Source organism: Hyla sarda, chromosome 9 (assembly GCF_029499605.1).
Source record: "Hyla sarda isolate aHylSar1 chromosome 9, aHylSar1.hap1, whole genome shotgun sequence".
Taxonomy (NCBI): Eukaryota; Metazoa; Chordata; class Amphibia; order Anura; family Hylidae; genus Hyla; species Hyla sarda.
In genome coordinates this window covers 40,567,571-40,580,093 of record NC_079197.1, presented here as the reverse complement: position 1 = coordinate 40,580,093, position 12,523 = coordinate 40,567,571, and the positions used below count along the sequence as shown (strand labels likewise).

Here is a 12,523-nt window from a genome sequence, read left to right as displayed (position 1 = left end):
TGTGAGGAGACCGTGGATGAATGGATGGTCGGGTTGGGGGGGAGGGGTTGAGGAGAATGAATGGATGGGAAGGTGAGGAGACTGTTAATGGATGGGGTGAGGTGACTTTGGATGGATGGATGGCGAGAGAACAGTGGCATCATTAATTCTGGGGGCACAGTGGCATTGTTTATTCTGGGGCACAGCGGCATCATTAATTCCGGGGGCACAGCGGCAGCGGCATCATTAATTCTGGGGGCACAGCAGCATCATTAATTTTGTGCAGCACAGTGGCATTACTGATTCTGGGGGCACAGTGGCATCACTAATTCTGGGGGCACAGTGGTATCACTAATTCTGGGGGCACAATGGCATCACTAATTCTGGGGGCACAGTGGCATCACTAACTCTGGGGGCACAGTGGCATCACTAATTCTCGGGTCACAGCGCCATTATTAATTTTGTGCAGCACAGTGGCATCATTAATTCTGGGGGCACAGTGGCATCATTTATTCTGGGGGCATAGTGGCATAATTCTGGGGGTACAGTGGTGTAATTCTGGGGGCAAAGTGGCATCACTACTTCTGGGGACACAGTGGCATCATTAATTTTGTGCAGCACAGTGGCATCCTTAATTCTTGGGGCATAGTGGTATAATTCATTCTGGGGGCACAGTGGCATCAATTATTTGGGGAACAGTGGCATCAATTATTTGGGACACAGAGGTACAATTAGGCGGTACAGGTCACACAGTGTTTGTCGAAAATGTGTTTGGGGGCATAGCGTGTGGCAGTAATATTGCAGGGGAATAGTGTGTGGTAGTAATATATGGCAGTAATATACCAGTGGCCCAGTGCGTGGCAGCATTATATTCAGGGGTTCAGTGTGTGGCAGAATTATTTTCAGGGGTACAGTGTGTAGCAGTAAGATTACAGAGGTACAGTGGGTGGCATTATTATATTCAGAGGGTACAGTGTGTGGTAGTATTATATTCAGGGGCACAGTGGGTGGAAGTTTTATATTCAGGGGCACAGTGTGGGGTAGTAATATACCAGGGGCCCAGTGTGTGGCAGTAATATACCAGGGGTTCAGTGTGTGGCATTATTATATTCAGAGGGTACAGTGTGTGGTAGTATTATATTCTGAAGGTACAATGTGCAGCAGTATTATATTCAGGGGTATAGTGTGTGGTAGTATTATAATCAGGGGGTGCATTGTGTGGTAGTATATTCATGTGTACAGTGTGTAGCAGTATTATATTCAGGGGTACAGTGTGCAGCAATATTATATTCAAGGGTAAAGTGTGTGGCAGTATTATATTAAGGGGTATAGTGTGTGGCAGTATTATAATCAGGGGGTGCAGTACAGTGTGCGGCAGTATTATATTTAGATGGTACAGTGTGCGGCAGTATTATATTCAGGAGTACAGTGTGCAGCAGTATTATATTCAAGGGTACAGTGTGTGGCAGTATTATAATCAGGGGGTGCATTGTGTGGTAGTATATTCAGGTGTACAGTGTGTAGCAGTATTATATTCAGGGGTACAGTGTGCAGCAATATTATATTCAAGGGTAAAATGTGTGGCAGTATTATATTAAGGGGTAAAGTGTGTGGCAGTATTATAATCAGGGGTGCAGTGTGTGGTAGTATATTCTGGTGTACAGTGTGTGGCAGTATTATATTCAGGGGTACAGTGTGTCGCAGTATTATGATCAGGGGGTGCAGTGTGTGGCAGTTTTATATTTAGGGGTGCAGTGTGTGGCAGTGTAATAATCAGGGGGTGCAGTGTGTGGCAGTATTATATTCATGGGTACAGTGTGTGGCAGTATTATAATCAGGGGTAGAGTGTGTGGCAGTATTATATTCAGGGGTACAATGTGTGGCAGTATTATAATCAGGGGGTGCAGTGTGTGGTAGTATATTCAGGGGTACAGTGTGTGGCAGTATTATATTCAGGGGTACAGTGTGTGGCAGTATTATAATCAGGGGGTGCAGTGTGTGGTATTATATTCAGGGGTACAGTGTGTGGCAGTATTATAATCAGGGGATGCAGTGTGTGGTAGTATTACATTCAGGGGTACAGTGTGAACCCTTGTTGCTTGTTTGGCACTGAGGCCGCTATTTGTGAACAGGCCTTAGCGTTGTCCAAAACATGTCCAGAGGAAAAGTTGCTGAGTTGCCCAAAGCAGATCGCTTCTTTCATTTTTAACAAGGCCTCTGCAAAATGAAAGAAGCAATCTGATTGGTTGCTATGGGCAACTCAGCAACTTTTCCTCTGGACAGGTTTTGATAAATCTCCTCCCAAGTCTTTTGGGGTATTCCCACTTTGCAGTGGTTGATAGCTACCAAAAATGGTCCAAGGAAGGACAACCAGAGTCATAAGGGTCAGAATATAAAAATGTGTGATAATTGTAAAAGGCTCCAAAACATGGAAAGCTGCTTCCTGTTGCTAGTTTTAATACTTTTAAAATGTGTTTTAAATAGTAATCTGTGTATTCATATTATACATATATAATGAAAGCACATTTATTCCATGAAAGAAATAAGGAAAACTTTGTCTTTACAATAATACCACAAAAACTTCATACCAGAATGTCAAATGCACATTAAGCTAATATAGCAAAAAGCTTAATGCTTGAACCTAAAAACTGCTGACATTTATTTTCTATTATGAAGTTTAGGATATCCACAGAGAGCAGGAAGAAGTGGGGGCTGGTTATGGTGATAAGAATAGACTCCAGTAAGGTAATCGAGGTCGGTAAGACAGTGATTTTCAACAGCAGAACAATGAATGGTTAGTTTCCACAACTGCTGGCAGAAATGATAGGCTCACCACTCATATAGGATATTTAACCAGCTTTTTATTTTTATATGAAATATACAAAATATCTATATGACACAAAAGAATGCATACAAACTGGACATTTTGGCTTTCTAAAACATCTCAAAAAAAACAAAAAGTACCATTCAATTAATAGGATATATTTCTTGTATTCAAGGAAAGTATTAAATTATGAATTCGCTCAATTATGGAATCTTTTTATAATTAGACAAATTATAATTATAAATTTCTTAGACAAATATCAGCACTAGTCTAAAAATGCGGGAAAAAAGTCTGGTGAAATGGAAAGTGCTTTCTGACTATGCCAAGCTGTGAAATTAAGAGAAAATTTAGATGCAAATCGAAACAGAGGAAATATTGTAAAACTCCTTGAAAATGAAAATCCAACAATATGAAGGAACTAGATGTTGGTTGTTCCCAGTCAGCTCTACACAATATTTGGTTAAAGGGGTACTCTGACCCTAATACATCTTATCCTCTATCCAAAGGCACCCCCGTATTCTGTCATTCAGCATCCACCTTTGCGAGCTCTACGCAGCGCTGGAGGCTCTGAGTGTGCAGCGTGACGACCATGGGGCCAGAGTATCGTGACGTCACGACTCTGCCCCGTGTGATGTCACGGTCTGCCCCCTCAATGCAACTCTATGGGAGGGGGACGCTGTGTGCAATGCGCATGCAGGCTTCCCTTCCCCCCTGCGCTGCTGTGATTCACAGACGCGCAGGCTGGGGAGGGAAATTTAAAGAAAAAAAATTGCCTGCTGGAGCTTGCGGAACCCCTGCCAGTTCTCAACGGAACGCCTAGCTTCCGTAGAACCCCAGTTGTGAATCACTGGGCTAAAGAAAACACACCGTTTGTGTAAACATTTGCAAATCTTGGTGTTTTTACATAACTTCTCCATTTAAGAAAATAGGAAGTTAAACCTCCCTCAGCTTAACATGGCCATTATAATTTTACTTAAAATTTCTGTAAATTATAGCAAATATTTAGCTCGTAACTGGTGTAGGTTTCTGTGTATGGAGCATAGAGATTAACAGATACAACAACACTTTCAAGAGGCAAAACTTTTTATAAATCTGGCAAACCTTCTTGCCCTGGTGTCCTTTTACCTTAAGACTGCTTGATGAAATAATTCTCCCTATATCTACAAAGTAATGTTACTGTAACAATGCAGGATGGTTCTAATTTCCGTTAAGTGCACAATCAAATCTGTGGTTAGCCGGCCAAAGAAGTTACTATCACAAGAAATGATTTAAGAGCATTTTCTTCTTGCGCTGATTAAATTAAATACATAAAACAGAATAAAATGGTATTTCTTTTCTTCTTAATTGCTTATTATTCAATAATGGACAACTGTGCTGCCATGTATTAGAGACAGAATGAAGCCATTATACAGAGCCTTAGTTGAACCATGGTCACATAGTCACAATTTTTGACTGTTTTTGTGCAGGTGAGGAGGCCCTGACAATGTACATGGACAAGAGTCGTTTGGATCGTCATGCAGGAAATGGAAACCAGAGTGTGGAGTCTTTACATCATTTGGCATCATCTTACTTTGTAGACAGGGATGGAACTATGAGGAAACTTCATGAAATCCAAATATCAACAGGAGCCATTAAGGTATTTTTTTTAGGTTTGCTTTCTGGTGTACAGTATTTCTTTTTAAGTAAATTTATTCATATAACTTTATAGTAGCTGGAGCTCTGTTTTGCAGATACAGTTCGAAATCCCTTAGATTAATATTCTTTTAAAACAGAATATTCCTGTTGCCTGCAGCCATGTTAGACACACCACAGTCGACTGGCTCGGGAGGAAGTAGATCCGCTGGACCACAGTAGTCTGGAACTCGAGAGGTAGTAGATCCGCTGGACCTGTGTGGCAGATGACGCGGGCCGTGCCAGGGAGCTGAGTCTAAGGTTTTCACCAGAGCCCGCCGCAAAGCGGTATGGTCTTGCTGCGGCTGGCGGCACCCAGGTCGCTACCCCTGGCACGACTCGACCACACAGGTGGCTGAGGTACAGAAAGGAATAGACAAGACATAGTCTGGATAGCAGGAGGTCAGGGCAGACAGCAAAGGAGCGTAAACAGGAACGTAGCAGAAGGTCAGGAGGCAGGCGGCAAGGTACACGGTCAGGTCACGGAATACTAGGTCTGGTACACGGCAAGGAAACACAGTATAACGCTTTCACCAAGGCACTAGGGCAAACAAAGATCCGGCAAAGGAATGTGGGAGGTGCAGAAACTTATAAGTGTGTGTCAGGTGCAAACCATAATTACGAGCGCACTGGCTCTTTAAATCTAAGAGCTCCAGCGCGCGTGCACCTTAGGGGGCAGGGGCACGCACACCAGAGCTGATAGAAAGAAGCAGAGGATTAAGGTGAGTGACGAGCTGGGGTTCGCATGCGGGCGCATCCCGTGATGCAAATCCCAGCCCCACCAGCTGGGGAAGAGAGAGGAACAATATGCTCACAGCCAGGAGGTACGGCCAGAGCGCTAGTTGTTACAAGCCATTATTACACTGGTTCATTTCGGCCCGAAATTTTCCGTGAACCCATTCTTACTGTGGAATTTTCTGGTCAGAAGTTACAACAGAAAATTCTGAGCAAAAATTCTGCCAGAACATTTAACCTGCTCAATGTTCTGGCGATATCTGCTCCCCAGACATTGCTGTCTATGAGGACGGCAATGTCTGTGTGTTCCTAGCGCTGATTCAGTCAGTACTGGCCGTACTCTGTAGCTCCAGATGGAAGTTTTCCGTCCAGAGCTTCTCAAGTGTAAACCTGGCCTTATTGTTAGTTCAGGAACTTAGGCTATGTTTTTCATGGCATGTTTTTGAAAAACAATCCTATTGTGATGTAAGATTATCGTCACTTTACTTTTTACTTTTCATCTATTGCTTTAGGTTTAGGGGAATTTTCCCTAATTATGCATTCACCTGCCCTTCTGGACAATCGGTCCCACCCACATCATTATAAGTCAATATTATAAATCAAAGCTCAAACTCCTTCTGCCTCTTCTAACACTCTCTTTTTAGGGGGAGATTCATATTTTAAGTAAATGAAATTAAAAACTGATGCATTTTTTTAAGGGGTACTCTGCCCCCAGACATCTTAGGGGATAAGATGTCTGATCGCGGGGGTCCAGCCTCTGGGAACCCCTGTGATTTCTCCTGCAGCACCCCTATCATCTGTTGCACGGAGTGAGCTTTTGATGACTGGCGATGCAGGAGCCAGAGGATCGTGATGTCACGGCCCACCCCCTCAATGCAAGTCTATGGGAGGGGGCGTGACAGCCACCATGCCCTCTCCCATAGACTTGCATTGAGGGGGTGGCGTGTGATGTCACGAGGGGGCGGGGCCATGACATCACGGTCCTCTGGCCCCTGCATCGCCAGTCATCAGGCACAGGGAGTGAAGTTCGCTCCATGCAACAGATGATAGGGGTGCTGCAGGAGAGATCACGGGGGTCCCTAGCGGTGGGACCCCAGCGATTAGACATCTTATCCCCTGTCCTTTGGATATGAGATAAGATATCTAGGGGCGGAGTACCCCTTTAATGATTTACGCCTTTGAAAAAACAACGTGTGTCTACATGTATAAAAAAAATGCATCCTCAAATAAGTAGCATGTCATTTATTTGCTAATTTTCTGCAATTTTATGGACACATTTTTAATTAAAATATGCCCGAAAAATATATTTTTTTATATGTTTTTATGTAAACAATTAAAAACATTTAAAATAAAATAAATTCAAATAACAAACAGTTAAAAGTGGACCATCACTAGGGGTTGTCATTTCTATTATTGTTTGCATGCTGTGGTGGTTGTCTTTATCGAAATTACTAATATAATAAAAATGTTTGTTTTATGGGAAGCGGTCCTCAAAAAGAAAAAGGATGCTTTTTTTTAATTTGAACTTTTAGTGATATATTCTGGAGTAAGCTGTCAGACAGAATGTCTGCAAAGGTGTTAGCAAGGGTGTTCTCTGCAAGAGATCACAAGAACATAAAAGCAGGCATTCTGTGAGACCTGTATAAACATGTATCTCAAATACAGGATCTTAGGATGACCACTATTAAAGGCAGAATTTGTTGCCAGAGTTTTTTCCTTGCTCTATTGGAAGTGTTCTTTTGACTATTTATTCTGTCATTTGTTCTTGCCAATCTGCTATCTGTCCTTGCGTCTCATTCTTCAGCTTCCATGCACTGGAGATCCTGTAAATTTGGTTACCTCCATATAAAAAAAAACATTTGCCATCATTTATACAGATGTCAGATAGATGTTACATTGCCCATCTCTAGCTTAAGATTTATTTCCTATTATGAAACACTGTCTTTTTATAAAACAGGTATAATTGTCTAATCTTCTATAAACAGAGCATAATACAGACATGATCCTAAGGTCTTGCCTTCATTGTCGCTTTTATTTTTGAGTTACTATTTAACGATAATATAGGTTTTTCAAATAATAGATCAATATCACAGAATAATCAAACAATGTTTTTCTTTATTTTACTTTAATGAATTGCTTTGCTTTTGTCACACTAGGGGACTTTCACAGATGACTTTTACTTTCAAACAATTATGTATTGGAATAGCCATTTATTCCAGGGTATTAGTATTTGTCATTGTCAAACTGACAACCACACATTAGTGCCTAACAGTGCCTAATAGACACTAAGTGATGGCAGTCCTTGGAGCCTTGTTCTCCCAGCCACCATTGAAAACTATTGACAACTCAATCACACCCTCCCATCACTGGCTGCTTACGGGGTGACATAGGCAAATTTACCTCAGGTATTTAAATCCCTTATGTGTTTCCCCAAAGACCATTCTAGAAATGCCCAAAAACTTACACCTTTTTCTTTTAATGCTTCCAGACAAGTCTTGTCATTCCTCTTTCTGACACATTTCAGTAATTTTTTTAGTACATGTGAATTTAACAGCTTTAAGGTATCCTCTCAACATTTTTTTTTAATAATTTGTACTTTTTATGTTTTATATGTTGGTCTTTATTTTTATGTAATTTTTATTTATGTAAATTTATATTTTTTTTATTTTTTGTTTTGTTAGCAATAACACAGAGTTCCACTAAAATACTTCATTTTGGTCATTTCCAAATTTGGAATGTGTCAATTGGGCTGTTTTTATTTATTTGTTATTTTTATTTTTTTTCATTCATTCATTTATTTTTTTTAATTTACTCTCTTAGTACTTAGTACACACACACAAATATATATATATATATATATATATATATATATATATATATTTTTTTTTTTTATTGTACCCATTGTGCTCCCCATCCAATATTGTAACAACCATTTTGAATTCTGTAGGTCACTGAAACTCGTACTGGACCTCTGGGGTGTAGCAGCTATGACAATCTCGATTCAGTCAGTTCGGTGCTGCTACAGAGTACAGAAAGCAAACTCCATCTTCAGGGTGAGTATACAATTATACACATTAGTGAATGTACTGTTTCCTACACGGTATTTATTGTATGGTAGATTATGTCGCAGTAGACCTACATTTTCAATAAAGTTCCCATTTATTTACTAAAGTGTGATTGGGTTTGGTTATCTATAAAAACTGGCCCTCTAGGCACATACAACTATCTAAAGGTACAGTGGTGAGTTTTAATGCAAGTAAACCAGATTTAACAGCTCCAATGTATAGAAAGAGCAGTTAGGCGTCTGACCCCTTTTAAAAGAAGTCAAATGAGACTTAATATCAGGTTTTATTGTGCCCAATAAACAAAGTGACATAAATGCCTTGTGCATATTTCTAACTTGGAAATCAGTGTTAATGCTCTATAAAATTGGTTCTATTAGTATAGCAATAAAGATAGAAACATACTTACAGAGAAGCTGAGAATTCTTGGCTCAAGGAGCAAATGTCAAGTGACGCTGTAAACAACTCGCAGCTTTGTCCTCTAGCAACCGTTCATCATTATTCATTTTATCAATCCCTGCAAGTTCCCACAAGATTAACTGGTTCACTCATGAGATTTATTTAGAGACCAGCTAAGAAATACCTGAATAAACCAGGCTTTTACTACATTTATGCCTTTATTTTTCTGTTTTAGCATAAAAAGCCCTGCACTAAAATGTTGTGCACACAGGACTATATAATGGAAATATTCATATAAGTATACCATAGAAGGTAAGGAGAAGGGCACTACATCAAGTCTGGATTCAGTAGATCAAAATCTGCATGAAGCAGAGCTGCAGCCGGGGCAACACTATGTATAATGGACATAGCGGGTACTCAAATCCCCTAAAGCACAAGTAAATATAAACTGTAACAAATAAGAAAAATAATGGGAGAGCACTAACCGCATACGTGTCTTCTTATGTTTTATTTCATGGTGGAGACAGCGGGATGACCAAAATGGACATTGGTGGGGCGCTCACAGGCTGTGACCGTTTCATGCGTGATGATGCACTTCTTCCAGCCTCCGCTCACAGGCTACAACTGTTTTATACGTACTGACTCACTTCTTCCGGTCTCCAGTGGACATCCATTTTGGTCACCCTGCTGTCTCCACCATGGCTGTGTCTATACCTTTTCTTTGATGCAGCTTTATGATAAAAAGCAGCTTTATTTGGTGGTCCTGGCACTGAGTAATTAGGCATGGGGAGCAGAGTTGAAGCGGCTGTGGCTCTACTCCTGCCTACCTGCTGCGGCTCTGCCCCTGCCTACCTACCCTGCGCGGAACCATTAAATAAAGCTGCTATTTATCAAAATGTTGCTTTCGAGAAAACATTTGGGCACAGTGTCCAAGCACTCTTCTCTATTGCTATTAGGTACTGAGGAGGGCTAATAGGAGTTAAGGGACTTGATAGATTCTCTTTAAAGGGTACCTTTCATCAAAAAAACTTTTGATATTTTATAGATTAATGTATGCAGAATAACTTTCAAATAGCATGTTATTAAAAAATATGCTTCTTTCTATTTAATTTTCCACTTTGAAAAAATGACCACTAGGGGTCTCCCTAGTCCCTACCAGTCCTTTTTTTAAATAGATTTCCGACTCATGCTGGAGTCCTAAATCTCAGACTGCAGCCGGGACACAGACAAGCACAGCACTGCTCCCTGGCAGTGAGCAGTGCTGAGTTTGTCTGTGTTCCAGCTGCAGTTTGAGATTTAGGACTCCTGCATGAGTCCTAAATCTATAAAAAAAAAAAAAAAAGAACTGGTAGGGAGACCCCTAGTGGTCATTTTTCAAAGTGGAAAATTAAATAGAAAGAAGCATATTTTTTTTAATAACATGCTATTGGAAAGTTATTCTGCATACATTAATCTATAATATATCAAAAGTTTTTTTGATGAAAGGTACCCTTTAAACCCTTAGTGACATCCATTGTACCCCAGGATGAGTATAGGGAAAAGGATGCCAGCTGTGTTATGCAGTTGACTAGGGTTGGAAATAACTCAGATCCCAGCCATTTAACTCCTTAGATGCTGCCATCAATCACAGCATCTGAGGAATTAGAGGGAGAGGTTTCTTTGTCCCTCGATTGCCCCCACATCCCTTGGGTTGCAATTGCAGGATGATGTAGGATAGTAACACCCACAGGCCTGTAAACTTAGCTCTCTCAATATACCTTGCCATGGTTCAACAGGATAACAGTAAAAGCACAATACACTGCATGAGTGTCAGAATGACACTGTATTGTTGTCAGAATAAAGCAACACATTTTTTTTAAATTTAACTTTTTTTAAATTAGTAAAGCGCAACAAAAGTTTTATTATTTGGTTAGCAGGCCATTTTCACTGCACAGTAAATTCTATAAAAACAAAAGTCAAAAGAAAAACAATGGTAAAATTGCATTTTTTCTTCCAGTAAACCCCAGAAAAATTTCAATGGAAAGTAATAAAGTTATAGATCTTGGAAGGCGGGATTTGATAAAGAATATGTCACTGCCGAAACTGGCTGGGATGCAAAGCAGTTAAAACACTAATAACAACAAGCAGTGGTGTACATAGAGGAAAGGGGGCCTCATAGCAAATATTAAAATGTACTTTCTATTATGGCATTTGATTTTGCCCTTAAGTTAGAAAGGTCTCGTGTTTATTTCCATGACCCATTGGTCAATACCCATCTCCAACAATTTGCTGATAATACAGTTCCCTGGGGAAGGGTTTTGCGTAATTTCTTACCAATAAAATGGAAATAGGATTAACCGAAGATGTGGCCCCTCTCTTCAAGGGCCCCATAGCGGCCACATGGTCTGCCACTATATGGCACTTACACCATTGAAACAAGGATGATATGGCTGTAGGGATCTGTGAAACTGTTCGTGCATGAGTTTGTTTTTTTGTTTGTTTCAAATTATTGTGCAGCAAAGATTCAGATATACCTACTTCTTACAATCTGAACTTTGTATAGTTGATTGTATAATGTTGATTGAAATTAACATAATGTTTTCTCCACATGGAAACTGTTGTGTATAATTCAATCAAAACCAATCATCTTTAGTTGTACATTTGTGGGTACCTTTGCAGATGTAATTCTAAATGACGACACACACATAGCATTAAACATCTATCAAATATCATATCCTAGATAAAAATAGGAGCTTTTTGTCTTGATATTAGAACTGAGGACATTTCAAACTTGAGGACATTGTTACGCCGAGCGCTCCGGGTCCCCGCTCCTCCCCGGAGCGCTCGCTTCACTCCCTCCGCTGCAGCGCTCCGGTCACGTCCTCTGACCCGGGGCGCTGCGATCCTGCTGCCAGCCGGGATGCGATTCGCGATGCGGGTAGCGCCCGCTCGCGATGCGCACCCCGGCTTCCCTACCTGACTCGCTCCCCGTCTGTTCTGTCCCGGCGCGCGCGGCCCCGCTCCCTAGGGCGCGCGCGCGCCGGGTCTCTGCGATTTAAAGGGCCACTGCGCCGCTGATTGGCGCAGTGGTTCCAATTAGGGTTTTCACCTGTGCACTTCCCTATATTACCTCACTTCCCTTGCACTCCCTTGCCGGATCTTGTTGCCTTAGTGCCAGTGAAAGCGTTCCTTGTGTGTTCCTTGCCTGTGTTTCCAGACCTTCTGCCGTTGCCCCTGACTACGATCCTTGCTGCCTGCCCCGACCTTCTGCTACGTCCGACCTTGCTTCTGCCTACTCCCTTGTACCGCGCCTATCTTCAGCAGCCAGAGAGGTGAGCCGTTGCTAGTGGATACGACCTGGTCACTACCGCCGCAGCAAGACCATCCCGCTTTGCGGCGGGCTCTGGTGAAAACCAGTAGTGGCTTAGAACCGGTCCACTAGCACGGTCCACGCCAATCCCTCTCTGGCACAGAGGGTCCACTACCTGCCAGCCGGCATCGTGACAGTAGATCCGGCCATGGATCCCGCTGAAGTTCCTCTGCCAGTTGTCGCTGACCTCACCACGGTGGTCGCCCAGCAGTCACAACAGATAGCGCAACAAGGCCAACAGCTGTCTCAACTGACCGTTATGCTACAACAGTTGCTACCACAGCTTCAGCAGTCATCTCCTCCGCCAGCTCCTGCACCTCCTCCGCAGCGAGTGGCCGCTCCTGGGATACGCTTATCCTTGCCAGATAAATTTGATGGGGACTCTAAGTTTTGCCGTGGCTTTCTCTCCCAATGTTCCCTGCATCTGGAGATGATGTCGGACCTGTTTCCCACTGAAAGGTCTAAGGTGGCTTTCGTAGTCAGTCTTCTGTCCGGAAAAGCCCT

The 12,523-nt window shown here is 41.9% G+C and overlaps 1 protein-coding gene across 1 annotated transcript in view; it reads left to right on the top strand.

Annotated features, from left to right (window-relative positions):
- The window catches only part of BRINP1 (BMP/retinoic acid inducible neural specific 1), a 285,238-nt gene that overhangs the window by 151,876 nt on the left and 120,839 nt on the right, over nucleotides 1-12,523 (top strand). Inside the window, exons 4-5 of the mRNA XM_056537848.1 lie at nucleotides 4,270-4,439; nucleotides 8,157-8,262. Of these exons, the coding sequence (XP_056393823.1) occupies nucleotides 4,270-4,439; nucleotides 8,157-8,262 (276 nt within the window). The remainder of the gene's footprint in view (nucleotides 1-4,269; nucleotides 4,440-8,156; nucleotides 8,263-12,523) is intronic.